This window comes from Falco naumanni, chromosome 8, assembly GCF_017639655.2.
Source record: "Falco naumanni isolate bFalNau1 chromosome 8, bFalNau1.pat, whole genome shotgun sequence".
NCBI classification, from domain to species: domain Eukaryota; kingdom Metazoa; phylum Chordata; class Aves; order Falconiformes; family Falconidae; genus Falco; species Falco naumanni.
The window spans coordinates 65,205,934-65,226,946 of record NC_054061.1 but is presented as its reverse complement, the minus strand read 5'-3'; the positions used below and the strand labels follow the sequence as shown (position 1 = coordinate 65,226,946).

Below are 21,013 nucleotides of genomic sequence, written 5' to 3'. Positions count from 1 at the left end.
TTAAACCTAAGACTTAACCCTAAAAATTAACCCTAAGACTTAACTCTAATATATAACCTTGAGACTTAACCCTAAGATGTAACCTTAAGACTTATCCCTAAGACTTAACCCTAAGACTCAACCTTAAGACTTAACCTTAAGACTTAACTCAAAGATTTAATCCAAAGACTTATCCCTAAGACTTAACCCTAAGAACCAACCTTTAAACTCAACCCTAAGACTTAACCCTAAGTCTTAATCTAAAGACTTAAACCTAAGACTTAACCCTAAGACTCAATGTTAAGACTTAACCTTAAGACTTGCAGCTTTAAGACTTAACCTTAATAGTTAAACTAAGGACTTAAACCTAAGACTTAACCTTGAGACTTAATCCAATGACTTAACTTTAAGACTTAACTGTAAGACTTAACCCTAAGGTTTATCATTGAGACTTAACCCTAAGTCTTAACATAAATACCTAACACTTAGACTTAACCTTGAGACTTCATCCAATGACTTAACTGTCAGACTTAAATCTAAGACTTCACCCTAAGACTTAAACTTAAGACTCTACCCTAAGACTTTACCTAAAGATTAACCCTAAGACAACCTTGAGACTTAACCCAAAGACATAACCCTAAGATTTAACCTTAAGGCTTATCCTAAGACTTAATTTTGAGACTTAACCATAAGTCTTACCCTTAAGACCTAACCCTAAAACTTAATCCTAAGACTTAACCCTAAGACTCAGCCTTAAAACTTAACCCTAAGACTCAACTTTAATACTTAACCTTAAGACGTAAACTAAGGCCTTAACGCTAGGACTTTATTCGAAGACACAACCTTAAGACAACCTAAAGACTAAACCCTTGCGACTTAGCCCTAAGACTCAACCTTAAGAATTAACCCTAAGTCTTAATCTAAAGACTTAAACCTAAGACTTAACCCTAAGACTTAACTCTAAAACATAACCCTAAGATTTAACCCTAAGACTTAATCTTAAGACTCAGCTTTAAGACTTAACCTTAAGAGTTAAACTGAGGACTTAAACCTGAGACTGAACCCTAAGACTTAACCTTGAGACTTAATCCAATGTCTTAACTTTTAGACTTAACTGTAAGACTTAACCCTAAGACTTCACCCTAAGACTCCACCTTAAGACTCTACCTTAAGACCTAACCTAAAGATTAACCCTAAGACACAACATTAAGACTTAACCTTAAGGATTATCTGTAAGACTTAACCCTAAGACTCAACCTTAAGTCTTAACCTTAAGACTTAACCCTAAATCTTAATCTAAAGACTTAAACCTAAAACTTAACCCTAAGAATTAACCCTAAGATATAACTATAAAACATAACCCTAAGACTTTAACCCAAAGACTTAACCAGAAGACTTAACCCAAAGACTCAACGTTAAGACTTAACCCCAAGACTTAAACTTTAAGACTCAGCTTAAAGACTTAACCTTAAGACTTAAACTAAGGACTTAAACCTAAGACTAAACCCTAAGACTTAACCTTGAGACTTAATCCAATGTCTTAAATTTAAGACTTAACTGTAAGACTTAATCCTAATTGTTCACCCTAAGACTCAACCTTAAGACTCTATCTTTCAGACTTAACCTAATGATTAACCCTAAGACTTAACCTTAAGACTCAACCTTAAGACTTAACCCTAAGACTTGAATGCTAAGGCTCAACCTTAAGATTTAACTCTAAGAATTAACGCTAAGAATTAACTTTAAAACTTTATCCCTAAGACCTAACCCTAAGACTCAATGTTAAGACTTAACCCTAAGACGTAATCTCAAGACTCAGCTTTAAGACTTAACCTTAAGAGTTAAACTAAGGACTTAAACATAAGACTTAACCTTGAGACTTAATAAAATGACTCAACTTTAAAACTTAACTGTAAGACTTAACCCTAAGACTTCTCCCTAAGTCTCAACCTTAAGACTCTACCTTAAGACTTAACCTAAAGATTAACCCTAAGAATTAACCTTCAGACTTAACCCAAAGACCTAACCCTAAGACTTAACCCTAAGATTTAACCTTATGGTTTATCCCTAAGACTTAACATTGAGACTTAACCATAAGTCTTAACCTTAAGACCTAATCCTAAGATTTTACCCTAAGACTCAACCTTAAGACTTAACCCTAAGACTCAACTTTAATACTTAACCTTAAGATTTAAACTAAGGCCTTAACCCTAGGACTTTATTCTAAGACTTAACCTAAAGACTTATTCCTAAGACTTAACCCTAAGACTCAACTTTAAGACTTAACCTAAAGACTTAACCCTAAGACTTAGCCCTAAGACTCAACCTTAAGACTTAACCCTAAAACTCAACCTCTAAAACTTAACCCTAAGACTCAACCCTAAGGCTCAGCCTTAAGACTTAACCTTGAGATTTAATCCAATGTCTTAACTTTAAGACTTAACTGTAACACTTAACCCTAAGACTTCACCCTAAGACTCAACCTTAAGACTCTACCTTAAGACTTAACCTAAAGATTAACCCTAAGACACAACATTAAGCCTTAACCTTAAGACTTAACTCTAAGACTTAACCCTATGACCTAATACTAAAACTTAACCTTAAGACTTAACCTTAGGGCTTATCCCTAAGACTTAACCTTAAGACTTAACCCAAAGACCTAACCTTAAGACTTAACCTAAGACTTAAACTTAAGGCTTATCCCTAAGACTTAACCATAAGTTTTAACCTTAAGACCTAACCCTAAAACTTAATTCTAAGACTTAACCCTAAGACACAACTTTAATACTTAACCTTAAGACTTAAACTAAGGCCGTAACCCTAGGACTTTATTCTAAGACTTAACCTTGAGACTTACCCTTAAGACTTAAACATAGGACTTATCCCTAAGACTTTACCCTAAGATTCAACCTTTCAACTTAACCTAAGACTTAGCCCTAAGACTTAACTCTAAAACATAACCCTAAGACTTAACCCTAAAGCTCAACATTAAGACTTAACCCTACGACTTAATCTTTAAGACTCAGCTTTAAGACTTAACCTTAAGACTTAAACTAAGGACTTAAACCTAAGACTTAACCTTGAGACTTAATCCAATGTCTTAAATTTAAGACTTTACTGTAAGACTTAACCCTAATTGTTCATCCTAAGACTCAACCTTAAGACTCTACCTTTAAGACTTAACCTAAAGATTAACCCTAAGACTTAACCTTAAGACTTATCCCAAAGACCTAACCCTAAGACTCAACCTTAAGGCTTATCCCTAAGACTCAATCTTGAGACTTGACCTTAAGACTCAACCTTAAAACTTAACCCTAAGACTCAATTTTAATACTTAACCTTAAGACTTAAACTAAGGTCTTAACCCTAGGACTTTATTCTAAGACTTAACCTTAAGACTTAACCTAAAGACTTATCCCTAAGACTTAACCCTAAGACATATCCCTGAGACTTAACCTTAAGACTTAACCCTAAGACTCAACCTTGAGACTTAACCCTAAGATTTAACTCTAAGACTTAACCGTAGGACTTAATTCAAAGACTCAACCTTAAGACTTAACCATAAGACTTAACTCTTAGAACTAAACCTTAAGACTTAACCTTAGGACTTCACCTAAAGATTTCACCCTAAGACTTAACCCTAAGACTCAACCTTAAGACTTAACCCTAAGTCTTAACCTTAAGACTCTGCTTTAAGACTTATCCTTAAGACTTAAACTGAGGACTTAACCTTAAGACTTAATGTTTTAACTTAACTCTAAGTCTTAACCAAACGACCTAACACTAAGACTTAACCCTATGACTTAACTCTAAGACTCAACCTTAAGACTTAACTATAAACTTAACCTTAAGACTTAACCCTAAGACTCAACCTTAAGAATTAACCTTAAGACTTAACCCTAAAACTTAACCTTAAGTCTAATCCTAGAGACTCAACCTTAAGACTTAACCTTAAGCCTTAACCTAAAGACTTAACCCTAAGATTTAACCCTAAGACTTAACCCTAAAACCCAACGTTAGGACTTAACCCTAAGACTCTAACCTCTAAGACTTAACCCTAAGACTCAGCCTTAAGACTTAGCTCTAAGACTTAACATTAAGACTTACCCCTAAGACTTAACCTTGAGACTTAACCGTAAGTCTTAACTTAAAGAACTAACCCTAAGACTCAGCCTTAAGACTTAACCTAAATTATTAGCCTTAAGACTTATCCCTAAGACTTAACCCTAAGACTCAACCTTAAGATTTAATGTTAAGACTTAACTTAAAGACTTAACCCTAAGACTTAAGTCTGACTGTTACTGCTGTGCATGTTGTCTGCCTGTCTACCGATCGCTCCTGCCTCTTGTTCTGTTGTGGTAATTCCTTTGGGTAATGCGTTGGGCTCTAGATGTAGTGCAACTTGACTTTCTCCTGACCCCCTGAGATGTTATCGGTCTTTGCCTTCCTCACGTTTCACAGGGCATGGCAAGGCCAGAGAGGCTGGAATCCTCGGCTGTTGTGTGCGGAGAAGCTGTCAGCCTTCTAAGAGAGCATGTAGCCAGCAAGCGCGTCGTGGTGCTTCGGTACCGAGCTGATACCACAGGCCTCCATCTTTTTGTGAAAAGGGATCACAAGGAAATGTGCTGATGTTGAAGGGGGAGAGGTGGCGGGGGACGAGGTAGGAGGCAGCTTTCAACCAATTTTAGGCTTAACTCCTGTGTTCCTGAAAATGGTTCTGGGCTTTGAGGGGTTTGCTTTTTGCCTTAAGCGCGTCCTCCGTCACCGCTATCGGCGTGTGCTGAGCTGCCAAGAGGTGTTGCTTAGCGAACTCTGGTGATATGGATTCTGTGCATGCCAACCTGAAGGCCATAGCTGTATTTTACCCTAAAAAAGCTTTCCATAATACTACGCTTCCGTTAGGACGCAATTTTCTCAAATTCCCCCCCCCAAGGTGATTTTCCCACACACCTGCAGGCAGCAGGACTAATGTCATCTCCTTTTGCCTGCTTGGCCTTGGACTAAGATCCCTTCCCTGACTATTCTTTAGCTCTTACAGCCTCTGAGCCTTCCCTTGGGCCTGGCTGATAGTCCTTTGCCATTATCACCCTGTTCACAGCCAGCGTGAGTCTAGGTACCGACTATCTCAAAGAATTTCAGTTACATGATAAACCTGCTTTTTTGTAAATTAATTTTAGCATTTTAATTGCTTTCAAAGGGAACTATGGGAAATCGTGTCCGCATGGTGGCCTAGCATAAGCAATGATGGAAAGGTGCATCAGATGTGACCTCCGTGTCAGCTCAGTGGGCCTCAGACAGACTGCATTTGGCACTCCGTGGCGTGCTGCACAGCTCCAGAAATTAATGCTAGGGAAAAAATGGGCAAAATAATAGTCATGTAGAAACATGAGTTAGGAAGAAATGCTATAAATTAGGTGTTTCTGTTGATTGAGGCAGTTGATCTTGCTTGTGGATCTTTGGGGTGTGAGCTTGATGCTGAACGGCTCATTTTTCATTTTACATGCCTTGAATTATTTTAAAAGAGATAGAAGCTTATGAAATAGAATAGGTTATTGAGTCTTCCTAAAATGCTCACAACGATTATGTATAAAGCCAAAGTGAAGGATGATGGAATAAAATTCTGTGCTTTATAAGTAAATACAGTGCATTTAAACCTGATCTCCATGCAGGGTCCTAGTTATTTCTGTTTTTAAAATCCAAAAGAAGTTTAGGAAGTCTTAGAGGTTAGTATCGTGGGAAATAAATGGCTCTTCCACAAAAAATTCCACATAAGCAAGGCTATTTGAACAATTCTTTTTTAAATCGGTTCTAACTACAACCAGTTAGCGGTTTAATGTTGAAACGTATACTTGCTCTTCTATAAAGCAGTATTTCATTTGCATTTCAGTGCTGTGAGTCTTGACAAATTTGGGAAGAGCCCGAGAGAAATTTTTCATCCTGAGCTACAAAAGGTAGGAGGTGACTTTTTTTTCTGTTTGGTTGTGGCTTATTATTATTTTCTGGAAAAATAAGTCATTACGTATAAATGCTAGTGGTTTGTTTCTTTCGGTAGCAGGATAATAATGATGAGTAGGGTTACAGTTACAAAATAAGCTGTCTTTATCGGTTAACTGGCTACTTCAAAATTAAACAAATATACGAGTACATTACAGGGGGTTTTGTGCTGTCTTCAGTACCAGTGTGCTAAAGATATTATTTTGTTTACAGGATTTGTTGGCTCTTGAAGAGCAAGAGGTAAATGTAAACTTTTCACTCCTAGCACTTACTTAGTGACTTATAACAACTTAGGTATCAATTGCTTATTGCAGAAAAAAAATGTAGTATTTCTGTGCAACATATGAGATCAAAAATTATTTTAAGCACTGGCATAATATATCATGTTGACGTGCGGAATTAGACTCTGTAACTCGAAAGTTATAAAGTAGGTATGTTTATTGTGTGCAGATGCACGGGGGATCGCTCCTCCACAAGCGTGCATACCCGAAGTGACGAACCATCCCACATTTATACAATGAAACAAATGAATATTCAATTAGCGCCTATACATATTCGTTACCTAAACCCCGCTTCGTATGTTAATTAGCTTATCAGTCCGTTTCCTGGAATGTGGTGGGCTTGCAGGTTTGTAGGTGATCCATGTTCTTGTGACCATCCGTGACCATCCGGATCTTCTCCAGCAAGGAGACTTAGCACTCCCTCCCTCTAGATAGCATTGGAATATCTCTTAAATAGCCCCTTTGTTAGAGGAAGAAGGGCAGGTGTCTCCCGTCTCCCCTTTGTTAGAGGAAGAAGGGCAGGCATCTCCTCAAAACTGTAGTTGTCTCCTCAAGGCTGTGTACCTATGTGACCAGACACCGCACCCATGACTAGTCACCATACCCACATTCCTTGAGCAGACATATACAATCACAGTCGGTGTCCATTGTCCCCATTTCACACTATTTCTCCATATCAATGTTAATAGATGATCAACTTCGTATATCATAAAATTCATAATCTATGATCAAAAGTAAATTACTAGGTATCTGCTACTTGAGCATGTAATGGAGCTGGTATGAAGTGTATATTCCTGTGTGTAGGACATATACAAAAGATGTATATAAAAGTCCTTAGAGGAAACATTATTTTAGGTCTTTTGTTTGATTGTCTGTTTATCCTATAATATTTGGTTTTATTTGTCAGAGACCTGTGAATTTCAAATTTGGAGTCCTTTATGCTAAGGATGGGCAGCTTACAGATGATGAAATGTTCGGCGATGGTGAGTTTTTCACCTTTTTCTTGTCTGAAGGTGCATAGAATATTGAGCTTCACTGTAAGTACAAACATTCACAGTCATGACCCTCTTAGATTTCATCTTAGAAGCCTTGAAGATTTGTATATAAATCAAATTGTTATACTGAATAAACTGTTTCTTTTTCTCTAGTGTGTGTTCCCACAATTAAGTGGTGTGGAGCTGAAGGGGACTACAATGTAATGGTGATGGAGCCGTTTGGACCGAGTCTTGAAGATCTCTTCAGGTTTTCTTCAAGGAAATTTAGTCTCGAGACAGTCCTATTACTCGCTGACCAAATGGTAGGAACCTGCTTTGTTGATCTTGACGGTGCAGTCTGTTGGAATATTAAAATTCCTGGAGAGATCAGAACCAAATACATTGTTTCTGTAATTTAGAGGTGAATAGGCCTGTATCATTAAAGAAAAGACTCAAAATTGGTTTTGTTTCTCTTAAATACAAAGTGCCTCATCTAAAGTAATTACAAAGTCTTAATTGATTTTTAGAAACCAGTCTTGTGCTGTTTGCAAACCGTCTGTTGCACTGCTCAAAGACAGAAGAAACTCACCCGAGAAAGTTTTTGGAAACAAATGTAAAATAGACATGGGGAAAGAGCTGGAGAGGCTTATGTATTGTCTGTCGAATTATGTTCTCTTTAATGCCCTTACATTTTACAATAAAAAGTTTCATTACCTCTTTTATCGTTAAGACAATGTTGCTAGTGGTTTTGTAAGGAAAAAAATGTCTCTCTTGAGTGATTTTTTTTTCTCTTTATCTAGACTAGTTGAATTGAATAGAATACATTCACTCTAAGAACTTCATCCACCGAGATGTGAAGCCAGACAACTTCTTAATGGGCCTTGGGAAGAATTCCATTATTGATTCCGTTCCGATAATAAACTTTGCAGTCTATGTTAGAGAGATTGGCTGCAGTACCCTTTTTTCCTCGCTAGGTGGCAGCAGCGCTCCATCGGCCTGACGCCAAAGGGCGGGTTTTGGGGATACGTATGTGTATTACGCAATTTGCGCATGCGCGGGAGTCTCTCTGCCCCACCGCGGGCAGCGCATGCGCAGAGCCGGCTTGCCGCCTAGGGGCGGGCTCTGTGGCGAGGTGTGCGTATTACGGAATGCGGCCGCGTTTGTCCCGGCGCTGCAGCGGTGCTGTAATTCCGTACTCCCGTGCCCAGCGCGCTCTGGCAGCGTGCTCGGGGGACGGCAGCGCCGCCTCCGTACCGGGAGGCAGCAGCGGGCGCCGCGGCACCGCCCCGCAGGCAGCGCGGGATCGCGGGGGCCGTTATATACGGCGGGCAGCGCCGACTGGGTACGCGCCGCCGCGCAGGCGCAGCGCCAGGGCTCAGCACGACCGCTCCAGAGGGTTTCACAATGAACCGCTAAACGACCGTCAGCTATCTTGGAAAATTTCTCCTAGAATCTGGAAGCACATATTTGCCCGTTTCCGTCGCTGCTTGCTGCGTCTGCTACTTGTTAGGACTCTAGTAATTCTCACAGTCTGTAATCCCTCTGCCCTTATCTTTGGGGACACGCAACTGGTACCAAATAGAGAAAAAGTATTCAGCACGGGAGTCCAGGGAAGGCCTTGGGCTGTTAAAATCATTCCAGTAAAGATGTTTAGTTAAATAATCACCTATGCTGAAAGCCATAGCAAGGACGTAACAGAACGAGCATCTCATTCAAAACAAACCAGAGAAACTAACAAAGCTTTAGTTTCTACTCAGGGCTCCTTAAAACTCCCTCTTCTGTGTGCACACTCATCACAGAGGGCCATAGAAAAACGTTTTTAAGGAGCTGGGTACCCACCTAGTGATGACTTCTTTTACTGTGCTTAGAACTGAGACTCAAGTCTCAAAGATCAGCAAAGTAAGCGAACGCAGGGTAACCGTGAGAGAAGGTGTTAAGTAAGTTTTAGTAGATCTAATTGCTTAAGGATTACCTAGATTGTTGTTGATAAATAATGCTTTGTTTTACTAACTATTGTGTAAATTAACTGAAGCAAGGAGTCTACAGCTCCTCCTGAAGGACAGTTCCCGATGAGAACTAGCTAAAACCAACTCTATAGTTTGGAACAAGACCAAGGAACAACTGAGTCTGCATGAAGAGAGAAGGTAAAAATGTCATAGTGAGGGAGATACCAAGCCTTCATCCCCAGGACCCCCAACCCAACCACCACCACCAGGCACTATGCAAGCGCAGTTGGGAGGGACGTATGGAAATGACTTCTTGGAACGAATTTTAATATGAAGCAGGGCTAGGTTATGAATATGTATAGGTGTATTTGGAAATCTTATGTATATGCAACATTTGATTATATAAATTGAGCCAAGTTGTTGCCCCTGGCGCGCATGGCTTTGGTGGGACTACCGCGCTGTGCTGCCCAGCACTGAATAAACATACCTACTTTACAATCTGGTAAGACTGTGGAGTCTGATTCCACACAGCAACTGGACATCTTCAATCACGAAGCAGTACCTGAGCAACTGATTTTCATTAAGACTATTCTGTGTAGAGGATACTCTGAAATGCAAGTTGCAGCCACATTCTGCTGAGGGCAACAGAAGACAAGTGCTTGTCTTTTCCTTGAGGTGTACCAAGATGCTAAAAATGAAAAGTTTTAAGTGATGGGTACATCTGTTACTACAAACCATACTGATGTGAGCTGATTATATCCTATAAAATTTGTGGCATCCCCCCTGTCTTTACTTTGCAAAAGTTAGTCGGGCATTAAATACACAAGGCTTTGTTAACAGTCGTCTTTTAAATCTGCACTGGAACAATACCTTACTAAAGCAACTCCAATGCAGTACTGCTGATAGAGAAAACAGAGCGTATTTTAGCTAGCAAACCACAAACTGGAGACCAGTTCAGAGATGCTTTCAAGTATAAAGTGTCACACACATTAACACAGATTTCTTAAGGCTTTTGCTCCTCAGCTCTATTTTCGATAAAAATGTTTGCTCTTGTGGCAAGAGCAGACACCAAAAGTCTGTTACATCTTCCCAATTTCTTAGCTGATACCAGCCAGTTCCAGACTGCTGCAGCTCCCTCTGCCATGCAGGTTCCCTCCATTTAGTTGACAGGAAAGATGAGCTTTTTCCTCAGCGTGAAACTGGGCTGTGGCATCTGCTTCTCTGCATTCGGCTTGCAACTCTTTCTGCTCACCTCTCGATTCACTGCTGTCAGGATGGTGAGAATATCTTCTCCTCTGTGAAAACACACACATGTTTTGTATTAGGGAGGCAGTTAACATCAGAAAAATTACCATATTCTCATGTATCTTGATCTACACTCAGTGCTAATGGCTCCTGTTTGGAACAGGCTTCAAAGTAGTTAGCAAAGGTGCTCTGAACAATCTGCACGGTGTTGCTCTGTCCCACACTAATGTTTTCATTCTGAGCAAGCAGTCTCACTGCATATCATCTACCTCTGCATCCAAATCAAACTCCTGTCATTCAGAAGGAAAATACAGGCGTTGCCAAAAAGCAGCTTATGGAAACAAAGTTACCGAGGACAGCTGTACTCCAAGTGCTGGCACAATGCCTGTATGTACCAGGTCCCCTGCCTTGGGCTTCTGTAGGAAACATAATCTTGCAGGGTAGCCATGCCCAGGAGGAAGTCTGCCTCTGCAGGGATGCAGTCAAGTTGAAATCTTGCATTTGCTTCTACAGAACAATCTTGCTCTCCAGAATCTGTTTCAATGGTTACACCTTTCTGGCAAGCATCACCTTGGCAGGCCTGAACAAAAAAAACTTTTGGTTTTCCTGCGAGTGAGTGGCAATTCTGTCCAGTGAAAGAAGTGGTCAGTTCCTGGATAGGTACTTCCTGCCCATCAACGCCATATATAATGCCTCTTTTCCCATGAGACAGGACACAGCAAACAAAACAGTCTCTGTCCTTGTGGTCTTCGCGCTGGTAGATGTTCACAGTCTTACGGATTTCCTCTGCGGTGAGGTCTCTATGTTCTGCTATTGTGAACTGAAGCTTGCTAAAGACTCTTCTCAGAGCCGCTGGGAAGTAAACAGAAGAGGAATTGGAGCTGTTTCATTATATGAAAGTTGGACTCTGCAATTGCAAATTGCATTTCTAAACGACCTCATTCTTTTTAAATCCTGCTATGCCACTATCCAGATAGTTACATCCCTGTTCTGAAAATAACCTAGTAGTCTAATCACTAATGGTATCTCTGCTGAGTTCCCTTCGCTCTCATTAATAGGCTTCCTTGCAATCTTGCTGTTTGGTATTGCCTCTCTTAAGAGAACTGTATTTCTTTCCCCCACCCACTTCACAGCTAGTCCCTTCATCTCACAAAAGGTGTTGAACAGTGCGGTTGCTTTACCCAAGAGGAGAGGGGGCACTACCCATTTGGGTAGTACCCACAGAGGAAGGGAAGGAAACCTTGCACTGAATCTTGAATTAAGTTGTTTGATTAAATCAAGGAAGGTCCGTTATCGGATTTTATCTCTTGGCATAGATAATGTAAATACAGGCATTTCACAGACCCTAGAACCTGCAAGGAGCTATGCTGCTCCTGCTGCAGGACAGCCTGCTAAAATCAGGGACCCTGAATAGCAAGGTAACAGAGTCCCTAAATTCCAATGTCCTCCCTGACCCACCCTCACCCCACCCTTTTTTTTTTTTTTTAATTTTTTTTTTAAGTTGGATGTTAAACAATTAACACCCTGTTCCGGTTCAGTAGAAAATCTATTTCTGATTCTGCATATTTTACAAGCAGTATGCATAAGGCTGATATAAAGCTAGCCTAGCTTGTGAAGTCCAGGCTGAGGTTGCTGCTTAAGGTTGCAGTAAACTCAGTAAAACAGCAAAATGCTAGTGAATTGTTCTAATCAGTAAGAACCTGATCAGTTGATTAGAGTTTGTCAACACAGGAAACAAAGCCTACTCACCCACTACAACAAAAGTACCCTAGAAAGGGAAGTTTGAAATTCAGACCTTTAGTACAGAAAAAGAAATGAGTTTTCTGTTTTTGAAGAGATGCAAACGTCTTTAATGTTCACTGTACCTGCATCCACATCTGTCCCATTCCGATCCTTCATGGGTTTGGGTTCTGGCAGTGCTTCCCTGGCTTTTGAAAAATCGTGATTATTCAGGATCAAGCACACTCCACGGGGTCGGCTAGTCATTTTGTAAGCTTCAAGCTGTTGAAAAGAAACACTATTGGGTTCTTTTCTCCTGCAGTCTCCTCCAGGTGCTTCTCAGCCTTTGCAAGTGGCACAGCAGGATAATGAGGCAGCTGGCTTTCTCTCTAGGCAGCTCTCCCTACACAGCTTTGCTCCCAGGGCCTGGCAATGCACTGCCCCACTGCCTTTGGGAATCCGTGCACAGCACAACAGCACCCCACCCCAGATCCACACCATGTTGCGTTCAGCAACTTCTCCGCGCCCAGCCATGGTGCCAACTGTGTACTTCCTGGTATAATAAAATTTGGCCTATCTTGCTACCCTTGCAAACGTTTCTGAAGTTTTAACATTGCAGCAGCTGCTGCCTGTGACTTAACTTCAGAATAAAGGATGTTACAGTGGCAAATTTTTCTTCTTCTAGACAGTGCTTTTAACAGTTGGGCTTATAAATAACTGTCCACCTCACGGAGGATGATCCCTTCTATAGACAAAATGATGATGTTTCTAATAAACAAACTGACTTACCTGGGAAGATTCATTCCAGCTGCCAGGAGAATCGGGTGCCACAGATGGCGCCAGCCATCTGGCATGGGCTGAACACAGACAAAAAGATTTAAATACAGAATGTAGCACTAGAGAAAGCAGAGCACCTCTGTTCTTATTCTCCATCTCCACAAGTACCCCCTGGGGTAGAACTGTTCTCTGAAAACACTGAATTGTGGTTGAACAGCTATTCCTGTTAGCTATAAACCACCAAATAACCAGAAGGGAGCAAAATGTATTGTGATCAGTTAGTAAGTAACTGAATACCTGATCACTTTTATAGAGAAGTGCTGTGTAAAGAAGTGAGATGCAAGTGGTGTGGAGAGTCCAAAAGGTGAAGAGTGAAAAATCCAAATATTCCCCCCCCCCCGCAGTGTTTCAATTACCTTTGGGGCCTCCTGTGCTACCCCTCTGTTCCTCTGTGATAAGCATCTCTTCTTCACCTGAAAAGCATTCATTATTAGTCCTGTATGATACCTATGTGCCACTACAAGAGTTACTATGGGAAAGAGGCTTGTTTGGTTTGGTTTACCAAATACGTTTAATTCATACTCTTCAATTCTCTTCAACAGGATGATGTTAATTTCTGCACAGAGACTCTTCAGGATACTTAGGTTTTCTTCTCCCAATAGCCCTTTCTTCTCCATCTCGGTGAAAATGTCGAGCATTGTCTGGGTAATCAGAAAGAAAGGTAGTTTGCTCTTAGGGCACCTCCGTGCTGCCACCGGGAGGGAAACTGCAGCATGTGTGCATATGCCTAAGCTTTAATGTACTGACAGCACATGCCACCGTCAGAGCCAGTGCAGCTGACTGGTTGCTCAGTTGAGACCTCAGCTGAGCCAATTAAACCTAGTTCAACAAAACCTGCAAGCACTGTCAGTTCTCGAAACACACTCGTTTCCCTTCTGCAGCTCAAAGATGCTGAGACCTAGTAAGATCTAATCCAAGAGATCTAGTGGTGATCATACAGGAATATATAATGTCATTTTTAATGACTGCTTTCATTCATTTGACTTCCAGTGGCTATCTTTCACACTTAACTGAAACACAAGAATCACTGGAGCAACCATCTTGAGCGATGGTGAAGATGGGTATAAGTGTGCAAATACGGTATAGAGATTTCTCTGAGGCAAAAGGGGACTCAAGGAACAGGAGCCCATGACTGAGTGGCTGAGCGCAGTGGTCACCCCAAGGATTTATTAGAATAGCTACCACTAGATGGTCACAGTCTCTCCTGTAAGAAAAGAGAGAAACCGCTACAAGAGTTTTCATTCGACAGAACAAAGCACCCAGCAGATAGCTGAAGAGCAGCTGGATCTCCCGCAAGACTTTGTAAACTCCAAGCTCTTGGACCTTGGCCTGGATAAGGATGTGCTGCTTAGATCTGTATTCTCTGAGTTTGGAAATGAAAAGAACAACAGCACAAACTAATAGCCACAGTGGGCGACTTTCTGTGTTTGATAACGGCTTAGAAAGCAGTCAAAAGAAAAACAGCTGGGCAAGATGAGTAAATGTGCTCATCAGTCTTCCACTGATCAAAACCACTGAGTCCCCCAAGTCCTATACAGTGCTTGCACATGAAGGCCTCTGCACCTGGTGTGGGGCTGGCCCATGCTCTCTGGGCTGTGACACTGCTGCAAAACCTACAGATAACACTAGCACAGGCAAGTCCCACATGCACCGCAATGCCCCTTTCCAGGTGCACCCTTTTCCTTACAGTATTTTCACCAGAAAATGAATGACACCATAAGAAGAGTGACACTCATTCCCAAACGCCAAACATTCCCAAATGCAACCCAAATGCCCCTATGGATTATAATAGTCATTAAAAAAAAAAGGGGGGGGGGGGGGTTAAATAAATTCTTACAGTCTTCGGGTTTAGCCTGCATTTTGGCAATTCGTTCCCCAAAAGAAACTTGAAAGACTTCAGTTCATTTTCAGTGATGTCTTCTGACAGCAGGAAGAGCAGGTACCTAGTGAGAGAAGTGCAGGACGCGGTTTCATCGCGCCTCCCTCAGCACAACCTAACGCCACACGACCGAACACCTCCTCTGTCAGATCGCGTCGCGGCCCGTCCCTCCCGCACATATCCCCTTTCTGTTCCTTTTAAATGGGGGGCCATTAGTCCCAAGACAGCCTGAAGTGAAACCATTTTCCACTGCGGTTAGAAGTATCTCAAGGTTTCCTAAAATTAAAACCACGCCGCGACTTTCCGGAGTCGAGAACGAAGGTTGACCGTGAGGGGCCCCGAGGCCTTCGGGGCTCCTCGGTTCGGCAAGGCACGGCCTCAGCTTCCTCCCTCCCGCCGGGCCGAAACTCCAGCTCGGCCCGAGCCCGAGCCCGACCCCCCTGCCGGCTGCCTGCGCGCTTCCGAGCCGCGGCCCGGCGCCCAGACAGCCGGCCGCAGAGCGCGGGGGCCCGGGCCGCCCGCCCGCCGCTCACCTGTAGGCCGACACCCGTGCCCTGCCCGGGATCTGAAGCTCCCTCTCCATCTCCGCTCGGCTGGAGTCCAGGTGGGCACCCAGGAGGTCAATCCGATTGATCCGGTAGAGCAGCTCCTTCAGGAAGGACAGGTTCCCCGCCTCCATCATGTCCTTCTCCTGCAGCACTTCGAAGAAGGCTTTGGGCTCCCGGATGGCTTCCAGCTTACTCATGGGGATGTGCTCCAGGCTGAGGAACTTCAGAGCCGCCAGCTCGGCCTCACCCAGCTCCTCGCTGACCGCCAGCAGCCGCCGCCGCTGCAGCTCCATGGCCCCGCGGCGCGGCCGGCCCGCGGCCAGGCCAGGACCGGGGGTTCCCCGTCGGGCCGGGCGGGCGGGAGGCGGCGCCTGGGCCCCGGCAGCGGCAGCGCTTTCTGCAGCGCCGGAAGCCCAGCCAAAAGCCGGCAGCACGACTGGAAAACGGCGCATCTCGCGGGCGCATTTTAGCCCCCCCGCTCACGGCTGTGAGGCGCTGCCGACGCTTGGGTCCGCTCTCGGGAACGCCGAACCTGCTCGTGCAGGGCCAAGGGCCTCCCCCTGCCCGGGCTTTTCCGGCAGTCCCCTCCATCTGCCTTAAAGGCACTCACGCGTCCTCGCCATCTTAATGCGAACAGCAAGAAGCTCACAAGCCCGCTGGCTCGCCCTGCGGCTGCCGGCTGGCCGTGCGGCAGCACCGCCCCCCCGGCCCCCCGGCAGCAGCAGCCGGCCCGCAGCAGCCTCCGCTCTCCCCCTCTGGGGCAGCTCACGAGAGGTGGCACCCGCGGCGGCTGGAGGGAGCGGGGAATGGATCCTGCCAGCTGGCACGTCACCCTGCTGAACACCTTAGTGCTCACCTTGGGCCGGAGAGCAGCCCTCAGGGCATCCGTGCTCTCCAAACAGGAGCAGCGCTCTCACTAGGCACTGTTTAAAACCAGAGTCCCTTCCCTCCGAAAAACTGTGAAAAACGGTCTGACAAGCGACCAGGCAGAAGTCTTCACGTTGATACCGCAGAAGTGGCCTATCTGTGTTCAAAACCCTACACGAGAGATTAGATTACTGCATGTGTGGCAAGTTGGGTTAAAGGTAGACATCATCTGAACTGCTACAAGTCCCTTTTCCAAGGTCCATGAGCTAATGTGCCCTCAAGTCATGTTTAAAATAAGCTCTTCCCAGTAAACGGAATGAAATACGGATCCTTCACTCTGCACTGGTATGCCTGGACCGATCAGGCCTAAGCACACAGGGGCTACGTGAATACAAAACCAATGAAAAAGACTCAAGCCAAGCTCAGAAGACATGTCCAGAGCAACGCTCCACCCAGCTAGAAACGTATTACGGTTGGCACCCACGAGAGCCAGCCATGTCTGGGTCCTCGGGAACTCCTGCAGTTGTCAGCAACAGAACAGAGAGCGTGACAAGCAAAGGCACAATTACAGCAAGGACACACAGAAATTAGTATCTGGGAATTCCCAAAGATGTCAACTATATTTTTTAAGCACATTGCACAGAAGTCATTGCAGATCAAACATGCCATTCTCCACTCGTAATTTTACATATCTCTAGCTGAAGAGAGGCAGATCTGAATAATTTCAGGGAGAATGTGCCCATGTTAGTTAGGGGTCAGGATACAAAGGGTAACCAGCAAGGGCTGAACACGCAACATCTCCTGAGAAAAATCTCACTCTGGACTCCCTGCCGCATAGCTTCACCGCCTGAGTGGTGTGTATTTTGTTTCCACTCTCCCTGGGCTTCAAGATTTCCTGCAGGAGACCTTATAGATCACAGACACAGGCAACAGTTCAACTAATCAAACTCCACAGTCCCCAGATTTTGCACCGCTTTGACAACTAAGAGTGAACCCTTATAGAGGTGGTGAGAAAACACATACTCATAGCAGCCTGTACAACGGGAGGAGCTGGCAGAAACCTGAACACAGGCAGGCTCCTCACACATACCGCTAACCCGCCCCAACCAAGAGCAGCACATTAACAGCTCACCCTAAAACCATTACGGGGGAGAGAATTACAAATTTCCCATGGAAAGCAGGTGTACACAGCTCTCTGGGAAACGGATGCTAAACCAAACAAATACAAACGACCAGGCAGGGATTCATGCCACTGAGTAATATCATTTCCACCTCTGCAGCTAACAATCCTTCCTCCCCAACTGTTCTAAGCATTTTGCTTTTCAAACAGCAGCACTTTGATCTTGCCTGCTTTTAGCTTAAGCCTGCAGGACTCTGACTCACCAACTTTACTTTCCTACTGACCTTCTGACTCCACTTTCTGGTGGTATTGCTTCTGCTCACTGAAAACAGCCCACAGAATTGAGGGCCAGGACCGTTTGGCCTCCCAGCCAGGAGCTGAAGAACAGGGAGGGCAGGCAAACGCCTGTAGCCGAAGGCCTTCAGGGAGGAAAGGCAATCACCCCTCACCACTCTCTGAGTTGGGCTACAGAGGAAAAACAGAGTCAGAGAACTGCAGATCCTCCTTCCCTCTTCCCTCTCGGTTCTGTGGGAGAGCCACAAAGGTATGCGAGAACACACCAGCCACCTTGCTGCAGGTACATGTTGGTATACTTTGCTCAGAACCATAAAACTGAAAGGATATTTTCTCCTTCCTTGACCGCTGCATGAGCCACACACAAACTCACAGTTCTTCCAGTCCTTTAGAGGATCTTGGTGGCGTTTTCTCTCGCTTCTAGTAGGTCTTCATCCACAGGCAACCGTGATAGCTATGGAGGTGGCCTGATTTTAACAGGTGGAACAAAATACCATGCCAATTTAATGACAGGGTGTGACTGACCAGCACACCTCAACAGTGAAGGGCAGCTCAGAGGAGGGCAAAAACCCAACAGTCTCAGGGAAGAATATATTGTAAGGAAAGCTCAAGTTACTTCAGGATCAGGGAGACCAGAGGGTAACCTTAGTTTTACAGAAGACAGCTGTACCTTTGAATCATCAGGTACCCCAATTAACAAAGAATAACGTCTTCCTGGGCTAGCCAGACCAACATGGGGGGGGTGAATACATGGCTGAGCCCAGCATAAAAGTGTAACAACTGGATAACTGATAAAACATTTAAAACCTGAAAAGAGCAATGGGTTTGAGCTGGCTTCAACCCACACATTCCATCATGACTGGGGATGCTCAGTGTCACGATGGTGCGCACACAGACAGGTAATGAGAATCATGTTTGTACTGTGATTCAGCTGTATATTGCAGTTGCTACATTACGCTTGTGTTGTAATTTCAGTATGTTGCTGTATCACTCTACTAAATCAAAATCCCACCTAGCAACAAATATAACAAATAAGTGATTATGATATCCAGTTCCCCTTCATGTGGAATATCTGCAAGCTTCCTCTGAGAGTACTGAACTCTGACACAGAGAAATATGAAAAAACCTGAAATGTAGATTCACAATTTCACTATTGGAGCAGCTGCCACCTTCCAGCAAGTTTCTCCCACAGGAAGCAGTTATTTCATTTAAGCTCTATTTCCTTATCATAAATCAACATTCACAAATCTGATTACTAACTTCATATCGGGGTCTCATTTATGAAAACATCATAAAAATGTGAATAAATTGTTACCACAGTTCCTTCAATGGTTAACCAACAGAACTGTATCACACCTGGTAACACCTTCTGGTAGCTTCTGCCACAAACAGCACTCTTGTTTACATAGTGCTGGTAATGTCTATTTTTATTTATGAAACCTGTGTGAACAGAGCTGTGATTCTATGAATGGGCATTCTCCCTTTTACCTGGAAGGTGAAAAAGGGTGAGGGGAGAAAAATGCAACTCCCAACACAACGTATAGAATTAGGAAAAAAAAAAAATGTTTTGCTTCAAGAATACAAGTAGGTTGAATAAAGAACCGCCGCTTCATAGCTAGACATGCATTTCAAAGAAACACCAAATAAAAAAAGCAGAATTTACAAAGTGTCTCAAATCCATCCCTTATCTTATTATGAACTCAAAAGGAATGTAGCTGTTAGAATCCCACACACCATCTACACATTGCCAAGGATGCAAGGTAGGAACAGCCTCACTGGCACTATGTGGGAAAATCACCTTGGGGCGGGGGGGGAGGGGAATTAGAGAAAAATTGGGTCCTAACAGAAGCGTAGTATTACAGAAAGCGTTTTGGGGTAAAATAGAGCTATCGCCTTCAGGATGGTTGGCATGCACAAAATCTACATCAGCACAGTTCCCTAAGGCACACAACCTGCTATCCTAGAGGAGCAGCGGAGGGTGGAGCAGAGTGGAGACACCAGGGCCAGGCTCTGCTGTGCTCCCTGCAGGACTGGGAATGCAATGGTACCATACAGCCGACAAGCAGCATAGCAGCTGTAAAATATATGAGAAGGTATCTGGTGCTGGGCCAGCAGCTGTGGCGAAGACCAAGAGCCTCACTATCTGCGAGAGAAGGTTGGGAACTCGGCCCGCTCAGCACTTCAGAGCCTTCTGACGAGGATGTGCTAACTGCTAAAAGAAAACAAACTGCTGAAGAGATAAAATTAAAGGATGCTAGGGTAAAATAATTGTGGTAGGGGGAGATCGCGACCTCCTACTCAAATGGGCCCCCCGAAGAGAGTGAATCCCCCCGCTCGGGAAGCATGCCCAGTAAATTTAAAATGAACTCTACCTTTAAATGAAAGCGAGAGAACTTTACACCAACGATAATAAAGGAATGTATGACTAGAGTCACTCAAGCTCCACCTGAGAGTAAAGAGAAGCATAAAAAGTGATGAATGAGGGGGACAAGTGGGGAAGACACCACCAAGAGCAAGTGAAGGGAAAATGCCACCGAGACGGACTCCTGGGATCAGCCGACGGGCTGAGCCTTGCTTCTCCCCCCCTTGGGACGCCTTGGGTGAGACTGAAACCAAGTGCTTCGTCGGGAGACTTAGAAATATCTCTAGAGAGTTACTTTTTAATATTTGTAGCCAGGCTGCAGTGTTTGTAACTTTTCCACATGTATTACACTTTATAACATTTTATTTGCACATGCCTTTTTGCAGACAGTCACTACCACCGGCAATCCAAAAACCCGTGTATCTGTTACACAAATACAACTGCCCTGTTAAGGAGCTGGTCCTCAGTTTCTCATGGAAGGTGACCAAACCCTAGAGTGTGGCCATGCTAGTTCATGAGCACGGCTGGACTGGCAGTGCAAACTGCTATCAGTGTATCCAGGCCCATGGTAGTGTAATATATATATATATATATTAAATGCGACTGGACTGATAGTGGTAAATTGGACATCGCTTAGAATTTAAACCTAGCCACACCTAATCTCCCACTTCAGTGAGGAGAGTTGGAAGGCAGGGTGTGGGTGTGTGTATTTTCTGCTAAATTACTCCATCCTCTTTAATGCAACACACCAGCTGCCACTATCATGAAAGTCCTGAACTTCAACTGACTCTTTCCTCCCCTCTGTCCAGCTGCTAATGGAGGGATATCAATATGCTGCCCCTCCGGGTGGCTGCCATTGAGTGTTTCAATGAGAGCAAAATAACTTCTGCTACCGAAGTAAAAGCACTCATCATGCTGACTGCCCCTCAGCCAGCTCAGCTAAAAGAGAAACACACCAAACACAAAGG

At 43.8% G+C, this 21,013-nt stretch overlaps 2 protein-coding genes across 3 annotated transcripts; one reads left to right on the top strand and one right to left on the bottom strand.

The window, feature by feature from the left end:
• Positions 1 to 4,273: 4,273 nt before the first annotated feature.
• Positions 4,274 to 8,152, top strand: LOC121092447 (casein kinase I-like). 2 transcript variants are annotated; one of them, XM_040603503.1, is made up of 6 exons: positions 4,274 to 4,639; positions 5,867 to 5,930; positions 6,187 to 6,213; positions 7,162 to 7,237; positions 7,403 to 7,551; positions 8,029 to 8,152. In XM_040603503.1, exons 1-6 carry the CDS (start codon positions 4,608 to 4,610, stop codon positions 8,035 to 8,037), a joined length of 357 nt encoding a protein of 118 aa, XP_040459437.1. In that variant the 5' UTR covers positions 4,274 to 4,607; the 3' UTR covers positions 8,038 to 8,152. The 2 variants fall into 2 exon arrangements, with proteins under 2 accessions (XP_040459437.1, XP_040459436.1); XM_040603502.1 differs by lacking the exon at positions 8,029 to 8,152 and having other exon boundaries at positions 7,403 to 7,957.
• Positions 8,153 to 10,138: 1,986 nt separating this feature from the next.
• LOC121092445 (caspase-8-like) lies at positions 10,139 to 16,041 on the bottom strand. The gene is made up of 8 exons (XM_040603496.1): positions 15,388 to 16,041; positions 14,813 to 14,918; positions 13,478 to 13,616; positions 13,332 to 13,388; positions 12,928 to 12,995; positions 12,285 to 12,420; positions 10,770 to 11,271; positions 10,139 to 10,469 (listed from the first exon to the last, which is right to left on the bottom strand). The coding sequence occupies exons 1-8, from the start codon at positions 15,852 to 15,854 to the stop codon at positions 10,334 to 10,336; spliced, it is 1,611 nt and encodes a 536-aa protein (XP_040459430.1). The 5' UTR covers positions 15,855 to 16,041; the 3' UTR covers positions 10,139 to 10,333.
• Positions 16,042 to 21,013: the final 4,972 nt, after the last annotated feature.

Coding starts and splice junctions, on each gene's coding strand:
- LOC121092447 (XM_040603502.1), top strand. CDS start 4,608: ATGTTGAAGGGGGAGAGGTGGCGGGGGACGAG. Junction 5,931..6,186: donor TTCATCCTGAGCTACAAAAG/GTAGGAGGTGAC, acceptor TTTTGTTTACAG/GATTTGTTGGCTCTTGAAGA. Junction 6,214..7,161: donor TGGCTCTTGAAGAGCAAGAG/GTAAATGTAAAC, acceptor TTTATTTGTCAG/AGACCTGTGAATTTCAAATT.
- LOC121092445 (XM_040603496.1), bottom strand. CDS start 15,854: ATGCGCCGTTTTCCAGTCGTGCTGCCGGCTTTTGGCTGGGCTTCCGGC. Junction 13,617..14,812: donor GCAGGCTAAACCCGAAGACT/GTAAGAATTTAT, acceptor CTGATTACCCAG/ACAATGCTCGACATTTTCAC. Junction 11,272..12,284: donor TGGGACAGATGTGGATGCAG/GTACAGTGAACA, acceptor TTTACTTCCCAG/CGGCTCTGAGAAGAGTCTTT.